Source organism: Hemitrygon akajei, chromosome 10, assembly GCF_048418815.1.
Source record: "Hemitrygon akajei chromosome 10, sHemAka1.3, whole genome shotgun sequence".
Classification (NCBI taxonomy): domain Eukaryota; kingdom Metazoa; phylum Chordata; class Chondrichthyes; order Myliobatiformes; family Dasyatidae; genus Hemitrygon; species Hemitrygon akajei.
The window spans coordinates 75,387,020-75,408,277 of NC_133133.1; the positions used below are offsets into that span (position 1 = coordinate 75,387,020).

Here is a 21,258-nt window from a genome sequence, read left to right on the forward strand (position 1 = left end):
TGGTGAAGGTGTACTTGGTAAGTGGGAGACCTTCAAAAATTAAATTTTGGAATATAAAGCTACTCTGTGCCTGTCAGAATAAAAGGTAAAAGTAACAGATTTAGTGAACCTTGGTTTTCAAGAGATATTGAGGTACCAGTTAAGAAAAAAAGGGGGTGCGTAGGAATAGGCAGGTAGGAACAAATGAGTTACTTATGGAGTATCATCATCATCAGGTGCCGTGCCCAGTTTGAGCTTTGACTGCCATGGCCCACACACTCCTGTTTCGGGTCAAGTGGATCAATTCATTGGTATTCATTTCCAGTTCTCTGGCTGCTGTCTCCATCATCATTTGTCTTTGTCTTCCTCGTGCTTTCTTCCCTTCAGTCTTTCCCATAATTACTGTGCATTCCCATTCCTCATTCCTAATCAATTTCCAATGAAGTCACGTTGCCTTTTCATGATCTCATACATTATTTCTCTTTTTATGTTTGCTCTGTTCATGACATCCTCATTACATATTCGTTTCATCCATGATATTCTTTGCATCCTCCTCAAAAACCACATCTCTGCTGCTTCAATTCGTTTCCTCATGTTACTAGATATTGTCCAACATTCTGAGCCATATAACATTATGGAGTATAAGAATGCAAAATCAGGAGGTCCAAAAGGAGGTCCATGAGGTTGCTCTAGCAGACAAAGTGAAGGAGAATCCCGAGGGATTCTACAGACATGTTAAAAGCAATGGGATTGCGAAGACCAAATTTGGTCATCTGGAAGATCAGAATGGTAATCTATGCATGGAGCAAAAAAAGATGGGGGAGATCTTAATCAATTTTTTCCATCTTTATTTATTCAGGAGACAGGCTCTGAATCTATAAAAGTGAGGCAAAGCAGCATCGACTTATGGAATATATACAGATTACAGAGGAGGAGAAGTTTTCTGCCGAGGCAAATTAGGGTGGATAAATCCCCAGGGCCTGACAAGGTATTCCCTCAGACCCTGAGGGAGACGTGCAGAAATTGCAGGGCCCAAACAAATATTTAAATCATTCTTTGCAACAGGTGAAGTACCAGAGGATTGGAGGATAGCTAATGTTGTTTCGTTGTTTATGAAAGGCTCTAATAATAAACCAAAAAAAATTATAGCCCAGTGAGCTTGACATCAGCAGTGGGAAAGTTATTGGAAGGTATTCTAAGGGACTGGATATGTGAGTATTTGGATAAACAGGGACTGGTTAGGGATAGTCAGCTTGGCTTCATGTGTGGTAGATCATTTCTAACTAATCTTATATAATTTTTAGAGGAAGTTGCCAGGAAAGTTGAGAAAAGCAAGGCCATGGATGTCATCTACATGGACTGTGGCAAGGCATTTGACAAGGTCCCACATGGGAGGTTGGCTCAGAAGGTTCAGCTGCTTGGCATTCAGGATGAGGTAAAAAATTGGATTGTGTGGAAGAACCCAGAGACTGGAAGTACAAGGTTGTCTCTCTGACGGGAGGCCTGTGACCAATGGTGTGCTGCAGGGATCGGTGCTGGGCCTTTTGTTGTTTGTCATCTATATCAATGATCTGGATGATTGATTCAGAGAAATTCAGAGACCAGCGGAGGAGGACAAAGGGCTTAATTAGGAAAGGGAAAAAAGATTACGAGAGAAAGCTGGCAGGGAACATAAAAACTGACTGTAAAAGCTTTTATGGATATGTGAAAAGAAAAAGATTGGTCAAGACAAATGTACGTCCTTTACAGTCAGAAACAGGTGAATTGATCATAGGGAACAAAGACATGGCAGACCAATTGAATAACTACTTTGGTTCTGTCTTCACTAAGGAGGACATAAATAATCTTCCGGAAATAGTAAGGGACCGAGGGTCTAGTGAGATGGAGGAGCTGAGGGAAATACATGTTAGTAGGGAAGTGGTGTTAGGTAAATTGAAGGGATTAAAGGCAGATAAATCCCCAGGGCCAGATGGTCTGCATCCCAGAGTGCTTAAGGAAGTAGCCTAAGAAATAGTGGATACATTAGTGATAATTTTTCAAAACTCCTTAGATTCTGGATTAGTTCCTGAGGATTGGAGGGTGGCTAATGTAACTCCATTTTTTAAAAAAGGAGGGAGAGAGAAACCGGGGAATTATAGACCGGTTAGTCTGACATCAGTGGTGGGGAAAATGCTAGAGTCGGTTATCAAAGATGTGATAACAGCACATTTGGAAAGAGGTGAAATCATTGGACAAAGTCAGCATGGATTTGTGAAAGGAATATCATGTCTGACGAATCTTATAGAATTTTTTGAAGATGTAACTAGTAGAGTGGATAGGGGAGAGCCAGTGGATGTGGTATATTTAGATTTTCAAAAGGCTTTTGACAAGGTCCCACACAGGAGATTAGTGTGCAAACTTAAAGCACACGGTATTGGGGGTATGGTATTGATGTGGATAGAGAATTAGTTGGCAGACAGGAAGCAAAGACTGGGAGTAAACAGGACCTTTTCAGAATGGCAGGCAGTAACTAGTGGGGTACCGCAAGGCTCAGTGCTGGGACCACAGTTGTTTACAATATATATTAATGATTTAGACGAGGGAATTAAATGCAGTATCTCCAAGTTTGCGGATGACATGAAGCTGGGTGGCGGTGTTAGCTGTGAGGAGGATGCTAAGAGGATGCAGGGTGACTTGGATAGGTTAGGTGTGTGGGCAAATTCATGGCAGATGCAATTTAATGTGGATAAATGTGAGGTTATCCACTTTGGTTGCAAGAACAGGAAAACAGATTATTATCTGAATGGTGGCCGATTAGGAAAAGGGGAGGTGCAACAAGACCTGGGTGTCATTGTACACCAGTCATTGAAGGTGGGCATGCAGGTACAGCAGGCGGTGAAAAAGGCAGATGGTATGTTGGCATTCATAGCAAAGGGATTTGAGTACAGGAGCAGGGAGGTTCTACTGCAGTTGTACAAGGCCTTGGTGAGATCGCACCTAGAATATTGTGTGCAGTTTTGGTCCCCTAATCTGAGGAAAGACATTCTTGCCATAGAGGGAGTACAAAGAACGTTCACCAGATTGATTCCTGGGATGGCAGGACTTTCATATGAAGAAAGACTGGATCGACTAGGCTTATACTCACTAGAATTTAGAAGATTGGGGGTAATCTTATTGAAACATATAAAATTCTAAAGGGATTGGACAGGCTACATGCAGGAAGATTGTTTCCGATGTTGGGGAAGTCCAGAACGAGGGGTCACAGTTTAAGGATAAAGGGGAAGCCTTTTAGGACCGAGATGAGGAAAAACCTCTTCACACAGAGAGTGGTGAATCTGTGGAATTCTCTGCCACAGGAAACAGTTGAGGCCGGTTCATTGGCTATATTTAAGAAGAAGTTAGATATGGCCCTTGTGGCTAAAGGGATCAGGGGGTATGGAGAGAAAGCAGGTACAGGGTTTTGAGTTGGATGATCAGCCATGATCATACTGAATGGCAGTGCAGGCTCGAAGGGCCGAATGGCCTACTCCTGCACCTATTTTCTATGTTTCTATGTTTCTATGATAATGTGGTAAACTGGATCAGCAAATTTGTGGATGACACCAAGACTGGAGTGTAGTGAACAGTGAGGAAGACTACCAGAGCTTGCAGCAGGATCTAGACCAACTGGAAAAATGGGCAGAAAAATGCCAGACAGAATTTAATGCAGACAAGTGCGAGGTGTAGTACTTTGGTAGGACCAACCAGGGTAGGTCTTACACAATGAACGGTAGGGCACTGAGGAGTGCGGTAGAACAAAGGGATCAGGGAATACAGGTCTATGTCATTGGAAGTAACACCACAGACAGGGTCATAAAGAAAGCTTTTGGCACATTGGCCTTCATAAATCAAAGTATTCAGTACAGGAGATGAGATGTTATGTTGAATTTATACAAGATGTTAGGGAGGCATAATTTGCAGTATTATGACAGTTTTGGTGACCGACCTACAGGAAAGAAGTAAATAAAGTAAATTTACAAGGATGTGGCTGGAACTGGAGCATATGAGTTAAGAGGAAAATTGAATAGGTTAGGATTTTATTCCTTAGAATTTAGAAGATTGAGGATAGATTTGAGGGGTGATTTATGAGAGGTATAGATAGAGTAAATGTAAGCAGGTTTTTTCCACTGCAGCTGGGTAGGACTGCAACTAGAGGGCATGGGTTAATGGAGAAAGGTGAAAAGTTTAAAGGGAATTTTCTTCATTTAGAGGGCTATGAGAGTGTGGAACTCACAATCCTCTCACTCTCATACTTTTCTATGACTTTCTGACAAGAATGAGTGTTTCAGAGGGGGGCTAGGATGGTAGATTTGAAGGAGTGAATAGAGAGCCATAAGCAATAGTACAGTACATAACATGGGGCTGGAGAGGCAGGTGGGCAACAGGCAGTCTGAGCTAGGTGTTCTTGCAGAGAGAGGAGAGGGAGTGTGACAAGATAGCTCGTTAGGCTGTTGTTAAGACCAAGTCTGTTCAGGGCTCCTGAATTCATCTTCCTCCTCTCCACTGTCGTCAATACTGAAACAATGCACTCTGCGATTGGTGGGCCTTGAGGTGGAGGTGGGCTGGGCTTGCTTGTTCTGTGCCTTAGGCAGGATGCTGATGTTTGCAGGTCACAAGGACACCTAATCCTTTGCCACAGATCACCACCAGGCTCTGAGGTAGAAACCCAAGCCCTTGGACATGATGATGTGCAGATGTTGGGGAGAAGGCTGGCTCCGGCTCCAAAATGTTAGTACCCGAGGTCTGCAAGGCATCCTGAGCTGCCCAGTCCAAGCCCTGCTCCGTGCAAAGCCAAGTAACAGTGAGGAGGACCAGAGACAAGTCAGACAAGTGTCCCTTCAATTAGAAGGCCTGACAACTGGTCCACCAGCTTCCCGATGTGTGCACAAGAGACAGATTTCCTAAGTGTTGCAGCAGCTGGAAGGGAGAAAGATTTGTTGAGAAACTGGGAGGAGTGTGCGTGTGTGTAAATTGAAAGGAGCAGTGGTGGTGGATCCTGGGCTGAGGTTCCCTGTGGTTTATTGCTGAATGTGAGGTTGTGGAAGAAGCAGAGATTCAGGGCAGTTCCTACCATGGTTGTCAACGCAGCTGGGCTTCGGATCATACTGGCTCCTCCTGTTCCCTGAGACTCCCACCAAGAAATAAAAATGCTGCAGGCTGCAGCAGGAGATGCCAGACCCTAGATGCCTTCATGAGGGAGAATCACTTATCGCTGAGAAAACCTCAGTGAAGGACCGGCATCCTAACATACTGCAAGGGTTGGTGCAGTGACCTGAAAACTGGGAGTGAGGGAAAGGGGCAGGTGAAGATGAAGAGGAGTGAGGGAAAGGGTGTGGGAGAGAGAGCACATGCAGGGAGATAGGAGTATGGGGATGGGCTGTTGGAGGGAGATGGCCGAGAGTTAGGAACTCTGGGAAGAGGGGTGGGGCGGAGGGAGAGTTTGTGGTGAGATGGCATGGAGATAGGGAGAACGGGGAGTGGTGTGGGAGAGAGATGGAGTGTGTGGAGAGACATGGCAGAAGGACAGGGAGTATTGAAAAGGGTGTGGGAGAGAGGTGCACAATGTGCAGAGAGTTAGCAAGTATGGGGAGAGGTAAGGGAGAGGGGGTGGGAGAGGGATAGTAAATATTGGGAGGGTGTGGAAGAGAGAGGGGTGGCAGAGGGACAGGAAGTATTGGGAGAAATGGGGGAGTAAGATGGACAGTGTACATAGAGAGGTGGCAGTGAGCTGGGGAGGGCCATGGGAGAGAGATGGAGACCACAGACAGGTGGCATAGCAGTAGGGAGCATTGAGAGGGTGTGGAGAGAGATGGAGAGTGTACAGAGATAGGGATTATGGGGAAGGGTGTGAGTGATGGAGGGTGTGGAGAGGTGGCCAAGAGATAGGGAGCATTGGGAGGGTGTGGAATAGAGGGGAAGAGTGTGCAGAGAATTGACAGAGATAGAAAGAGTGGGGCAGCTGTGTGGAGAGGTGACAGGGAGAGAGAGTGTATGGGGAGGCGTGTGGTGGAGACATGGAAAGTGTGCCAAGAGGTAGCAGAGAGATAGGGAGTATGGAAGGGTTGTGGGAGAGATGGAGAGTGTGTGAGAGAGGTGACAGAGAGGGAGTATGGGGAGGAGTGTAGGAGAGAGATGGAGGGTGTGTGGAGAGGTGACAGAGAGGGAGTATGGGGAGGAGTGTAGGAGAGAGATGGAGGATGTGTGGAGAGGTGACAGAGAGGGAGTATGGGGAGGAGTGTAGGAGAGATGGAGGGTGTGTGGAGAGGTGACAGAGAGGGAGTATGGGGAGGAGTGTAGGAGAGAGATGGAGGGTGTGTGGAGAGGTGACAGGGAGATAATGAGTATGGGGAGGAGTGTAGGAGAGAGATGGAGGGTGTGTGGAGAAGTGACAGAGAGGGAGTATGGGGAGGAGTGTAGGAGAGATATGGAGGGTGTGTGGAGAGGTGACAGGGAGATAGTGAGTATGGGGAGGAGTGTAGGAGAGATGGAGGGTGTGTGGAGAGGTGACAGAGAGGGAGTATGGGGAGGAGTGTAGGAGAGAGATGGAGGGTGTATGGAGAGGTGACAGGGAGATAATGAGTATGGGGAGGAGTGTAGGAGAGAGATGGAGGGTGTGTGGAGAAGTGACAGAGAGGGAGTATGGGGAGGAGTGTAGGAGAGAGATGGAGGGTGTGTGGAGAGGTGACAGAGAGGGAGTATGGGGAGGAGTGTAGGAGAGAGATGGAGGATGTGTGGAGAGGTGACAGAGAGGGAGTATGGGGAGGAGTGTAGGAGAGATGGAGGGTGTGTGGAGAGGTGGCAGAGAGGGAGTATGGGGAGGAGTGTAGGAGAGAGATGGAGGGTGTGTGGAGAGGTGTCAGAGAGGGAGTATGGGGAGGAGTGTAGGAGAGAGATGGAGGGTGTGTGGAGAGGTGACAGGGAGATAGTGAGTATGGGGAGGAGTGTAGGAGAGAGATGGAGGGTGTGTGGAGAGGTGACAGAGAGGGAGTATGGGGAGGAGTGTAGGAGAGAGATAGAGGGTGTGTGGAGAGGTGACAGGGAGATAGTGAGTATGGGGAGGAGTGTAGGAGAGAGATGGAGGGTGTGTGGAGAGGTGACAGAGAGGGAGTATGGGGAGGAGTGTAGGAGAGAGATGGAGGGTGTGTGGAGAGGTTACAGGTAGATAATGAGTATGGGGAGGAGTGTAGGAGAGAGATGGAGGATGTGTGGAGAGGTGACAGAGAGGGAGTATGGGGAGGAGTGTAGGAGAGATGGAGGGTGTGTGGAGAGGTGACAGAGAGGGAGTATGGGGAGGAGTGTAGGAGAGAGATGGAGGGTGTGTGGAGAGGTGACAGAGAGGGAGTATGGGGAGGAGTGTAGGAGAGATGGAGGGTGTGTGGAGAGGTGACAGAGAGGGAGTATGGGGAGGAGTGTAGGAGAGAGATGGAGGGTGTGTGGAGAGGTGAAAGAGAGGGAGTATGGGGAGGAGTGTAGGAGAGAGATGGAGGATGTGTGGAGAGGTGACAGAGAGGGAGTATGGGGAGGAGTGTAGGAGAGATGGAGGGTGTGTGGAGAGGTGACAGAGAGGGAGTATGGGGAGGAGTGTAGGAGAGAGATGGAGGGTGTGTGGAGAGGTGACAGGGAGATAATGAGTATGGGGAGGAGTGTAGGAGAGAGATGGAGGGTGTGTGGAGAAGTGACAGAGAGGGATATGGGGAGGAGTGTAGGAGAGAGATGGAGGGTGTGTGGAGAGGTGACAGAGAGGGAGTATGGGGAGGAGTGTAGGAGAGAGATGGAGGGTGTGTGGAGAGGTGACAGAGAAAGAGTATGGGGAGGAGTGTAGGGGAGAGATGGAGGGTGTGTGGAGAGGTGACAGAGAGGGAGTATGGGGAGGAGTGTAGGAGAGAGATGGAGGGTGTGTGGAGAGGTGACAGAGAGGGAGTGTGGGGAGGAGTGTAGGAGAGAGATGGAGGGTGTGTGGAGAGGAGACAGGGAGATAGTGAGTATGGGGAGGAGTGTAGGAGAGAGATGGAGGGTGTGTGGAGAGGTGACAGGTAGATAATGAGTATGGGGAGGAGTGTAGGAGAGAGATGGAGGGTGTGTGGAGAGGTGACAGAGAGGGAGTATGGGGAGGAGTGTAGGAGAGAGATGGAGGGTGTGTGGAGAGGTGACAGAGAGGGAGTATGGGGAGGAGTGTAGGAGAGAAATGGAGGGTGTGTGGAGAGGTGACAGAGAGGGAGTATGGGGAGGAGTGTAGGAGAGAGATGGAGGGTGTGTGGAGAGGTGACAGAGAGGGAGTATGGGGAGGAGTGTAGGAGAGAGATGGAGGGTGTGTGGAGAGGTGACAGGTAGATAATGAGTATGGGGAGGAGTGTTGGAGAGAGATGGAGGGTGTGTGGAGAGGTGACAGGTAGATAATGAGTATGGGGAGGAGTGTAGGAGAGAGATGGAGGGTGTGTGGAGAGGTGACAGAGAGGGAGTATGGGGAGGAGTGTAGGAGAGAGATGGAGGGTGTGTGGAGAGGTGACAGGGAGATAGTGAGTATGGGGAGGAGTGTAGGAGAGAGATGGAGGGTGTGTGGAGAAGTGACAGAGAGATAGTGAGTATGGGGAGGAGTGTAGGAGAGAGATGGAGGGTGTGTGGAGAGGTGACAGGGAGATAGTGAGTATAGGCGTTATGCTTTGTCATTCCAAAACATGAACCTAACTGAAAGGAAACACGGAGCCAGGAATCCCTGCCTTCGTTTTCTCATTACTTTAAGCGAGGCATGCACGTATGAAATGGTGTCAAGGTTACTTATGCTATTCATATACTTTTACATATAAGCCCATAATGCATTATTTAAACAAAGAACACTTAATAAAATATTATATTTACAATGTTACTATGAGCTTCAATTCAATATAAAATACACTTCAACTCAAGTATGTAATATACTGATCTCTAATTATCTATGCATACACTGTATACCATATAATACAACTACTATACAGACATCCACAGCATGGTAAATTTTAAATTGTCCCATTCAGGCCTAAATGTTTAATTGCTCCAATGGCTTTCTTATTGTCTTTGCTGATGGTGTGGGGGGGGTTCAGGTAAAACTTTTGGCTGTGAAACAATCTGAGGTTCTGGGGCCTCCTCCATGGTATTCGGAGGAGTGGACTCTGGGATTGCAGGAAGCTGTTCTGTCAGCTTTGGCTGTCTTTCTTCTCTGACAATTGTTTCTGCTCTCCTCAACTGACCAATGTGTCATCTTCAGATCATATCTGATGTAATCTCCCCTGTGTAGGTGAATCTTCCATCCTTAGTCTTTTTGCATACCTACTTTTGATCATCTTTGTGGCCCCTCACCAGGACAGTCTGTCCAGGAGTGCAACATTGTTTAAGAAGCCCTCAATTTGTCTCAGCTGTTTGCCCTGCATACTCCTTCCGAGACAGGGTTTGAGGAGATGCAAGCATGAACACAAGACCCAGGAACAGCACAGCTGGTGAGTTTTAGCTGGAGTGTGCTGCACTGCGATATGCAAGGAGGAAATCGGTGAGCTTCTGATTCACTGTCAGTGTAGTGTGTTCTGTTGACATTGCTCACAGTGTGTTTGTTAGACTCTGGACAAACTTTTCCGCCAAACCATTTTTCAGGAATGACTGAAGCTGTTCCGCAACAAACTCTGGTTCATTGTCACTGACTAAGTGTTCTGGAGCACCAGTCCTTAAGAAGAGTCTTCTCAGCACGTCAACAGTGTGCAAGGTTGTAGTGGAGGCAATTGGAAACACCAGCATTGCCTATGGGCTCCACTGAACCTTAGAAATTTTTCATTCGACTTCAGTGAGATCTAGTTGACTGGCAACTTAACCAGTAGTCATTGAGCTGGATGGACTTTGTAAAACTTGGGTGTGGCATTTCATTTAATGCTATTTTACCCTTGATATGTTTGATTTTTTCCATTGCCATTTTTGAACTCTGCTGAGGCATCATCCAGTACCTTTCTGGATTGGCTCTCAGTTCACTCAATTGCAGAGGACATGGCTTGCAGATGGTGGATGGATCTCCAGTCAAGCTGTTGTCTCGACCTCTTACGACCCCACAGTACTGACCACAACAAGCCCAATGTGACTTCTTGGTTGTTGTATTTCACTGTTATGAATGTCTTTCCCACCGGAGGTATCTCTTCTCTAGTTTAAGTTCTTAGATGGATATCTGCAGGCTTCCATTCAATGTCTTTGAAATGCTGCTCGAACTCTTTTTTTGAATGACTGAAATAGCCGAGCCAGAGTCCAATTCTGTTTTAAATTCATTTACCATTCTCTTCTGGTGTAAGCCATATTGCCTGTCTCTTGTTAGCTTTCTCGTCGTAAGTCTCGAGGCTGTTCAGTCCTGTGTCACTCTCAGCATTGCCAGATTTTTCATCAGCAGGTTAGTGCTCATTTTTGAAACTGCAGCTTGACCTTGTATCTTCTCCTCTTCTCTATGTAGTCCATTTATTTTCGTCTGCCCGACATGCTCTTTGTATGTGTCCTAATTAGTAGCATTTTCTGCAAGTTTAAACCTGCATTAGGCTAGTGGATGGGAGCCCCTACCACAATGGTACTGTAAGTTGTGCTTCACATAGGAGCCATTTTTGAATGTTTTCTTGTAAAATTCCTCAAACTAAATGATCTCTCAGTGCTCATTAAGCCCATTACTGAACTGACAATGCTTGGACAATTTCTACAATTCAGCCATGTATGCTGAAATGGATTCCCCTTCCTTCTAATTCCACTTATGAAATGTAAATCGTTCTGCAATCAACTGGTTTAATTTCTAAATGTTCCTGCAAAATTTTCATATCATTAAAATTCATTTTGGCTGTTTTGGTTGGAGCAGTCAAACTTCTAAGCAAATTGTATGCCTTTAAGCTGAGGGAGCTCAGCCACACTGGCACTCGCTTCTCATTAACTATTCCATTTGCTTCAAAATACTGCTCAATTTATTCAGTATGTATGAGCCAGTTATTTCTTGTGGAATTGAACACATCTATCTTTCTGGTGTAGCCAGCCATTTCTGCTTTGTTTTTATTTATAATTATTATCACCTAGTACTCACTGGTTATGAACCAATGTATTCAACCGTTTTCTGCCTTTTTTAACTCACCTGTTTCTGGTCCTTCCCAAAGAAGCAGTTGCTGCACTATTTCTTTACTTGAACATTTCTTGATGAGCTTTTATTAACTTGTATGTCTTAGTTCGCTTCAACAGGGTAGATAGTCATCTTGAGTTTGCTTTTCAAACTTACTTGTCGCCACTGTTACATCTTGTAACTTCAAAACATAAAACTATTTGAAAGTAAACACAAAGTCAGGATTGCATATTTTAATTTTGCTTTTTCTTCAAGCGAGGTCAGAATCAGAATCAGGTTTATTATCACCGGCATGTGACGTGAAATTTGTTAACTTAGCAGCAGCAGCTCAATGCAATACATAATCTAGCAGAGAGAGAAAATAATAATAATAAATAAAATAAAACATAATAATAAATAAATAAGTACATCAATTACATATATTGAATAGATTATTTTAAAATCTGCAAAAACCGAAATACTGTGTATTTAAAAAAGTGAGGCAGTGTGCAAAACTTCAAAGTCTATTCAGAAATCGGATGGCAGAGGGGAAGAAGCTGTTCCTGAATCACTGAGTGTGTGCCTTCAGGCTTCTGTGCCTCCTAACTGATGGTAACAGTGAGAAAAGGGCATGCCCTGGGTGCTGGAGGTCTTTAATAATGGACGCTGCCTTTCTGAGGTGCGGACATATGAGGTGGTTGCTTGACGACATATGACATTCACTTACTTCTACATTATTTAAATGAACAAGAAGGCTTAGTCGAACAACATATTTGCAATATTACTCAAAATTACTAAAGTCTTAAATACACAACATTAGGAAGGGTGTGGGAGAAATGGAAAGTGAGTGTAAAGATGGGAAGGAGCAGGAATTTGAATTGCATGCAATTGGAAGCTCAAGGTAGCCATTATGGACAGAATGTGGATGTTTTGAAAAATGGCCATTATACTTGGCCTTGCCAATGTAAAATAGGACAGGTCCAGAGAAATGAAAAGGAGTGGAGATATTTGCTTGGGAATGGAAAAGGCAGAGAGTGGAGGGAGCAAGGGGTAGGCACAGAGATATGTTGGCATTGCTGGGGAGAGGTGAAGAGGAGTGGAGAGGTGTGGGAGGGGCAGTGGTAGCTGGGTGTGGGGGAGGAGGCTTATGCTCTGGAACAGTGGGGCAAGTGTAGGGATGGTGCGGGTGCAGGGAGGCATGTGGGTATTGGGCTGGTGTTGGGAGTAGCAGGGAGATGTGGGAGGGGCAGGAGTAGGTGTGGGGAGAAGGCTTAAGGAAGTGTGGAACAGTAGGGCAAGTGTAGGGATGGTGCGGGTGCTGGGAGGCATGTGAGTATTGGGCTGGTGTTAGAGGGTCAGGGAGATAGGGGAGGAGTGTTTGTAGGTGAGAGGGAGGTGTGGGGGTAGGGGTAGATGTTGGGAATGATAGAGGGTCAGGAAGTTGTTGAGGCAGAGTAGGTGTTAGGAATGGCAGAGAAAGACAGTGAGCTGTGGAGGGATAGGGAGGGCTAAGAATGTGTAGGAGTAGGTTAGAGGAATGATGAAGAGGTTCAGGGAGGAGTGTCACGTACAGAAGGAGTGTGGCTATATTGCCCACAATACCACTGTAGGTAACACCACAAATGCCTCCCCAAGTTGATCAGCTGTGTTTCTCCGCAGGAATCCTGCCCACCAGGTACAGACCCTTGCTTCACCACCATCACCGTCAACAACCTGGACCAGTGGCAGGAGCCGGAGGAAGACTTGGTGGAGGACTGCCTGGAGGGGAAGGACTGCCGCTCCTTTTTCTGCTGCATTGATGACTGTCAGACGGGCACCTGGCGCCGGGGACACGTCCGGATCCACATATCCCGGCTGGACGCCTACTCTCGCGTTTTCTTTCCCACTGCTTTCCTCCTCTTTAACCTCGTTTACTGGATTGCTTACCTCTACCTGTGACCCTGTCTCTCCCTCGCACACCGCCACTCAATTCTGCAATAAAACTTCTTCCCATCTTCTCTCCTGGCAGATTATTGGATCGGGGCTTAAGGGCAGGTGGTGTAAGCAGATGGGCCAAGTTAGATGGGGAGGGCCAACAATTGGAAGATTGGGCTCATACTGTGAGCTCTATGGTGTTAGTTTGACTGGCAGTGGCGAGTCCATCTACCCTGGACTAAGTGACAGGAATCTACCCAACATAGAGGGCACCGTCAGGATGCCCAGGTCCCCTTTTCCATCAGAGCTCCGTTATTGTCCTAGTGCTAGTTGGAATTGCTGGGTGGCTCAGATCACTCTGCTATCTACCACCCCTCCAACTGCATCCACCCTGTCTCTGCCCAGCACACTGAGGCCAGATCCAACCACCACGCGGTCCACCAGCAAGCGGGGGGATCTTCTGACCTGTGTGACCAAGCACTGGCCATCACTGAGATAGTCCGTGCTTGGTGCGGGCCAAACACGGGCAAATGGGATTTGATCAGGTGGGAATCTTGTTTGGCATGTTGGAGCTGGTGTGAAGCCCTGTTCCCATTTACTCTGTCTGAGTCACATGAATGCCCTACCTCTCCAGGGTGGGAAAAATAACAGAAACAGGTAGGGGGAAACAGTGAGTGACTTCAACAGCAAGAAAGAAAACTGATAAATGAATGGGAAATCAACAATGGAAACTGCAGATGACATACACTTCATTCAACATACCCTATACCTTGCACTTTCCCTCATTAGGCCCATTTCCTTCTGCTCCTTTTCTTTCCATGTTCCAATCGACTGCAAACAGACCTGCCTCTACCACCGCCTTTGCTAGCTCACCAACCTGTGTGTGAAAATCCTGCCCCTCAGATCTCCATTCACACCTTGGATCTTTGCCCTTTAGTTCTAGACTTTCTAACCCTGGTTAAAGACTCTATGCTATCTATGCCTCTCACAGTTCCGTAAACATCTATAAGCTCACCTTTCATTTTCCAGTGAGGATAAGCATAGATCATCCAATTTCTGCCCTCCATTCCAAGCATCATCTTGGTCAATTTCTTCTGGACTCTCTCTGTTGCTACCACATCCTTCCTGTGATGTGGTGACAATACATAAAGCAAGGGTTCCCACCCTTTTTTATGCCATACACCCCTACCATCAACAGATTTGGAACCCCTGCTCTAAGTGCAGTTGAACCAGGGGTTTTTATTCAACAGAAATCACTGATCAAATTTTGTGAGGTTGTTACCATTGTCTCCTTCAGAAATGCCAATTACAGTTTGCAGGTTGCTGGTGGGGTGACGTGTGGGGGAAAGGTTTGATGCCTTGTTGTTGTTGTCTGGATCCTATACCCACATGAAAAACAAGTTTTCCCTTTTACCAGTCTCTGCTACTTTGGTGCAAGGCAGACCAAAGATTCCCTGGTATCTCCAGTTTTTTGTTTTACTTAGCATTTCATTAGGAGCATCTGATACTTAAGGCCCAGGTAATCCCTCAGCCCTTTATTGCCACACCCACAGAAAGCTCCAGCCTGCCTGAGGGGGCACAGCAGGCCTCAACTTTGCCTCATGACCTCATGAAGAGCCACAGTGTCAGGCAAGGAAACTTTTCCCCTGATTGCAACCCTCTAATCTGAGCCCCAGCTAATGAAGCAGGGCTACTCCTTGTGGAAGAATCCTTGGAAGAGCCACTGAGAGCAGCAAATGTACAGGGTGTGATCTGGGTGAGGACTTCATTATCTGTCAACAGGAGAGGGTGGAAGCACCACTACTGATCTAGCTGGCCAAGTCTAAGATGAAAGAGCCTGTGGCATATACTAAGTGAACCAGCACCAGCGATAAACCTACTGGACCTCACCCTCACCTGTCTATCTGAGGTGTATGCACCTGTATGTGACATTGGAGAGGTGACCATCAGATACTCCTTATGGAGACCAAGTCTCCTCTTCACATGAGACCAGCTTCCAACAGGTTGTGCATCTAGAACATATCTGGCAGTTCCATCCTGGAGTTGGGGAGGCAATGTGGATCTTCCACCACATTAATCCCATGGACCAGTGAGCCAGGAGACCAGCCCTAGTGGAGTGAGGAACGTAGTACACCAGTGAGCAACGTGAGATGTATCTGGTGAGGCGCAACGCAGGACAAAATGTGGAAGGACATCTCAAGTTATTCTTGCACATCTGGAGGTGAATGGTGGTGAAAAATTAAAGAGCTAACAGATGGGTGGACTTCAGCAAAGCAAGAGCCTATATGTGAGTGGCAAAGACATATACATCCATATAACCTTCAGCCAGAGTGGCCAAGGAGTTCATCCACTAGGGCTGACCATTGAAGTACCAGTCATAACAGTGACAGCACCAAAAGAGTATCATCTGCTGTGCTGAGGAACACTGGTCAGTCAGACTGATTCACCACTACACCAGCAGCTATACAGTAGGGCTGAAAAGGAGCCAGATTTGTTCTTTCCATGAGATGCACAGCAAATCCAATGGGACCATACCATTCCCAATTATTCTACCTTCTGTCACAGGTGAACCATTGACAAGTATTGCACAGAATGATGTTCACCTCTAATCTGCTGACAGTGCCCAGGGCATTTGTGTTCCTGATGTCTATTGTTCCATTTTTGGTCAGGGTGAAAGTAATGTACATTTCTTACAATTGCCACTCGTACTCCGCTGTCTAATGGGATACTGCACTGGCCCATACCGCTGACTGCCACTGCCCTTGGTGTATGGACAAAGAAGTTGGTATACAGAACTAAGCAAGATCCAAGTCAGTGCACGTTTGAATCAAGTGCAGGACTTTGACACAACCACTTGAATCTGTTCTGTGATTAATAGATCATGGCTGCTACGAATGTAACCTTGCCTACATGACACTTACTCCTGTAACTTTTTGCCTCCTGGCTGATCAGGGACGTATCTCCATCTGCCTTCAAAATATTCATGCACTCTGCTTCCCACTACCTTTTGAGGAAGTGTTGTAAAGACTCAAAAACCTAAGAAGCAGTTCTTTTCATATCACTCTCTTAAATGGCCAGCTCCTTACTAATAAACAGTAACCCTCATCCCCACCACCAGGTCCAGAAACATCTTCCCGCATCCAGCCCTTAGGATTAAAATGTTTTAATCGAATCTCCTCTCCTAAATCCCAATCGATACAAGTGCAGCCTGTCAGACTTTTCCTCATAAAGCAAACCCTCTGCATTCCAAGTATCAGTCTGGTAAACCTCTGATCTGTTCCCATTAAGGTCTTTCCTTAAGATTCAATATTGTTTCATGTCATTTCTTGTACACAGGTGTAAAGGAGAAAAAAAAATTGTTACTCCAGATCTGATGATACACAAGAAATAAAGAACATTATAAAAATAACACAATAAATATGAATACTTGACAGCTTATACACTGTACATAGACTGATCGAATGTCCATAAAGTGACACTAGGCACAGGAGTGTCTGCACAGAAAGTGACAAACAGGACATAATAAAGGAGTGGTAAGTGGAGGGGTGGGTTAGTAAGTGGGGGTGTTCATCAGCTTTCTGCTTGGAGAAAGTAACTCTTTTGAGTCTGGTGGTCCTGGTGTGGATGCTACATAGCATGATGGGGGTCGGACAAACAGTCAAGCAGGATGGGTGAGAACCTTCAGGATGTTACTGGCCTTCTTCCACCACCTTTCCTTATACATGTCCTTGATGACAGGTAGGCTGGTGCCAGTGACTCATTGTGGAAATACCCTGTCCACCACAGAGCAGTTTCCATAGCAAGCAGTTACACAGCGTGTTAGGATGCTCTCTACTGTGCATCTGTAGAACAAAGAAGTTGCCTGATACTGTACACAGTGATCCAGATGTCTCACCAGCATTCTACATAGCTGAGGATCCACCACCCTACTTATCCCTCTCGTAAAACAAAATAAACATGTCAGTATTCCTAATTATTTGCAGTACCTGCCCTTTACCTAACATGCTGGACCAGCCCGATCCCTCCGCCTATCAAAGCTCTGAACTCCCTCATATTTAGATAACATCCCACCAAACCGATCATTTCTGTTTCCCATATCACACTCTATTTGCCAGATCTTTGCCCACTCACTTTTGCCATCTATATTCCTTTGTAGCCTCCTTCTTCCTGTTCACGTATTACAGATGTGAGCTTTGCAGGTGAGGACAGAATTCATTCCCTGTACCTTAACTGCCCTTGAGAAACTGGTGGTGAGCCAGTTAGTTACTCGCCATTGTTTAATGTTCTCCGGTCACACCTCAAGCTAGCCACCAGAGGGAGGCAGAGGTGACAAGGCCACCCGCTTCCTGCTCACCTGCCTACTAGACTAATTATTAGTTCATTGTTATCACCTGTGCCTCGTTTGCACCCCTATATAAGTTCATTGTCCCTGGTTTCTTTACTTAGTTTTGAAATTGTCCTTTGTAAGTGAAGTCTTGCTTTTGTTTGCAGGAATCTCTAGCTTCTGGAACTTTACTTAATACTTATTTTGGATTCTGACTTTGATTGTGAGTTTTTTTGAACCCTGTACCTTGCCTGCTAAGGAATTCAGTAAAGCTTTGTTGTATTTTTTTCCTCTAATTTTGTGTGATTTTTCTCTGCAATTGGGTTCAGTTAAAATTGGAGAAGTTACCTAGTCTGCTGTGACATCTGCAGCTGTTGTTGCTTGCAGGCATAGTCTGTTTACTTTGAGAAGTTGTGAATGGAATTGAGCATTATACTGTCATCATTAATGCTGCTGCTGAACTTGTGGTGGTGGGAAGGTCAATGAGGACTGTCCTGAAGAACTCAATCATCAATGTTCTGGGCTGGCATACTGTACACCAGTATGTCTCCCCTGCCCCATAAACTTCTATTTTCTAACCTTTGATGTAGCACATTATCATGTGCTTTATAGATATGAGGGGAGAGTGGTTTGTGTGTGTGTGTGTGTGTGTATAGCATCAATGACCTAATGAGCAAAAAGTAATTGGGAAGCAAGTGAAATTGTCCCCCTTATTCCAGCTGGGAGATGGCTGCCTTTACTAAATTATCAATCACCTCAGCCCAAGGACATCTCTCACGTGATGTGAGTGTGAATCTTTAGCTGCTGCATTGATGACCTACAAGGTCAGCTCTGGGGATGTTCACTGATAGTTACACAACTCTGAAATTCAATCATAGCTCCTCAAAATATGAAACTGCCTGTACCTACAAGCAATAACATTTGGACAGCATTTAGACCTGGCTTAATCCAGGTCTGGCACCTCACAAGTTCCAGGAATTCCCATCTTCAAAATCTAGGACTACAGCCACTGGCCCATGGCATTCAACAACAGCTCCAGCTTTACCGACCACCTGACAAAGGGTCTTGGCCCGAAACGTTGACTTTGTTTCCACGGATGCTGCCCGACGTGCTGAGTTCCTCCAGTGTGATGTGCATGTTGCTTTGACCCCAGCATCTACAATGTATTGTGCTGACAACCCCTGTTGCCCCACCTAATGAAAAATGAATTACATGCATTGAAATAAATTAGTGCAAGATCCAAGATCTATGTTAGAGATCTGATTGCAAAAAGAGCAAAGTTGGAAATATGCCATTCCTGGGTATTGATATTTAAACAGGGCAAGTGTAATAGGAAGGCATGGGAAAGGATGGCATTATGGTAGTAGGGATGGGAGAAAGCAAAAGGCAAAAATAATCAGTGGCTAGGGTTACTGACCAGTTCAAACAGCAGCAGCACTTGAGAGAGCTTATGGAAACTACAAGGAAGTGGTTGAAGGAGACTTGGTTCCATTAAAACCAAATCAGAATCACAAAAACAGGTGGTTCGCCCTATGTCCGTGCTGCTCACTCTACCCATTACATATTATATCCTCAGATTTCAGTCTTGGCAATTCAAATATCTGATACTTTTTAAATGGTGTGACAGTCTCTGCCTCCACCACCCAAGCAGTGTGGTGTTCCATACTCTTAATTTGTGAAAAATTCTCTTTCTACACTCTAATCTCCTCCATCTCACCTTACACCAAAGCCCTCTTGCCCATTCACCCCTTTGTGGGGAAAACATTGATTGATACTATCTTCCATAACTACCTCCCTTTTTATTTTATAAAGGTCACCCCTTAGGATACTATCTTCCCTAACTATCTCTCTTATTATTGTATATACCTATCAAGATCACACCTTCGCCTACCTTCTCCATTCTAATCTTCTCCCTCTCTCCTGCACCAAAGCCTTTTTATCCTAGACACCCCCATTGTGGGAAAAATGATTCATACTATTGTCCATAACTATCTCCCTTATTATTGTATATACCTATCAAGGTCACCCCTTAGCCTACCTTGCTGCAGGAGTGACCAAATCCAGCAAAAATGCCCAAGTGTAGCCATGCCTCTGACACCAACTTAGCATACCCACAATTTACCAGCTATAACCCCTTCATCCTTGGAATGTGGGAGGAAACGGGAGCACCTAGAGACAACCCACTCAGTCACAGGGAGAATGTACAAACTCCTTACAGACAGTAGAGGGAATGTAACCTGGATCTTACAGCTGGCATTATGCTAGCTGCTACGTTATCGTGCCACTCTTTTCAGTTATGAAGCTCACTCTTAGATAATTTATTGGGGGTCTTCACCTCCTGTACCTCCTCTCGGATGGTGGTGATGAGATGAGGGCATATCCCAGATGGTGAGGGACACCCCCCTCTTGAGGCACCACCTTGTGAAGATGTCCTCTGGTTTTGCTGTGGTGGAACTGGCTAAATCAACAACACTCTGCAACCCTTTTTGATCTTGTATATTGGAGCCTCCAGACCAGGCTGTGATGCAACCAGTCAGAATTCTCTCCACGTATATACAAAAATCTGAAAGAATCTTTGGTGATTTACCAAATGCTCTCAAACTCCTACTGACATGAAGCTGCTTGTGTGCTTCTTAGCAGCTACATTAATGTGTTGGGCCCGGAATAGATCCTCTGAGATGCTGACACCCAGGACCTTGAAGCTGTTCTCCCTTTCAACCACTGACCCTTCAATGAGGACCTTCCCCTTCCTAAACTCCTAGGTTTTCCTGACGATGAGTGTGAGGTTGTTGGTGCAGCACCACTCACCCAGCTGATCCATCTCATTGTTGTACGCCTCGTCACCTTCTGAGATTCTACCAATGACATGTTGTCATCAGTGAATTTATAAATGGTGTTTAAGGTTTGCCTTGCTGCATAGACATGAGTGCAGAGCAGTGGGCTAAGCATGCATACTCAAGGTGCCTGTTTTGATTGTCAGTGAAGAAGGGATGATATTACCTATCCACACTGATTGTGGTCTCCTTTTGGAACCATCATGGAAAGGTGCAGAAACCACAGGGCTTATACTGGGCACTTTAGCTTCCCCACTATTGATTGAACCTTTCCTCATACAAGGAGCTGACATGGGGTGGAATTTCTTCAGAGCATCCAAGAGAGGTTTTGGAAACAGTACATGGAGAGAACATAATGAATCTGTTTTGAGAAATGAGCCAGGCTAGATGACAGACATTATAATGAGGAAACATTTTGAAAGTAATGACCATACCACATTTTGTTCTAAGCTTGTTATGGCTGAGGATAAAAGTGGATTTTGCAGGAAGGTACTAAATTAGGGAAGAGCAACCTATAACAGGATAAGGCAAGAACTTATGGGTGTTGAGAGCTATTGAACAAGTCCATGTCTGACATGTGGAAGTTGTTTAAAAACCAGCTAATCAGAGCTCAGGGTCAGTATATTCTGGCAAGGAGTAAGGAAAAGGATGGTAAGGTAAGGGAACCTTGGATGACCCAAGATGTCTTAAATTTAGTCAGGAAGGAAATTGAAGCACACGTAAGGCTCAGGAAGCAAAAATCAGAGTAGGCCCTTGTGAAATATAAAGATAGCAGCAAAGTGCTCAAGAAAGCAATTAGGAAGACCAAAAAGGGACACAAAATGTCCTTGGTGAGCGGGATCAAGGATGTGACGGACATGTTTTCTTTTAAGCATTCTGGGTTATGTCTATTTAAATCCAAGGATTATTGTTGGTAAGCAATTAGTGCATAGATCAGCACATGGAATTATGATATTGTAGCTATTAGTGAGTCTTGATTACAGAAGGGGCAGGACTGGCAGCTGGGTGTTCCCAGCATTCCTTTGTTTTAGACATGATAGAGAGGGAGGGGCGGTATTGCTAGTCAGATAGGACAGGCTGCAGAGCATGCTTATTGAGGCTTTAGGGTGCAA

General features: G+C 45.7%; 1 protein-coding gene across 1 annotated transcript in view; it reads left to right on the plus strand.

Annotated features, from left to right (window-relative positions):
- LOC140734482 (gamma-aminobutyric acid receptor subunit gamma-4-like) overlaps positions 1-16,501 on the plus strand; it is a 622,978-nt gene extending 606,477 nt beyond the window's left edge. Inside the window, exon 9 of the mRNA XM_073058485.1 lies at positions 12,734-16,501. Coding sequence (XP_072914586.1) covers positions 12,734-13,012 — 279 coding nt within the window. The 3' untranslated portion in view covers positions 13,013-16,501. The remainder of the gene's footprint in view (positions 1-12,733) is intronic.
- Positions 16,502-21,258: the final 4,757 nt, after the last annotated feature.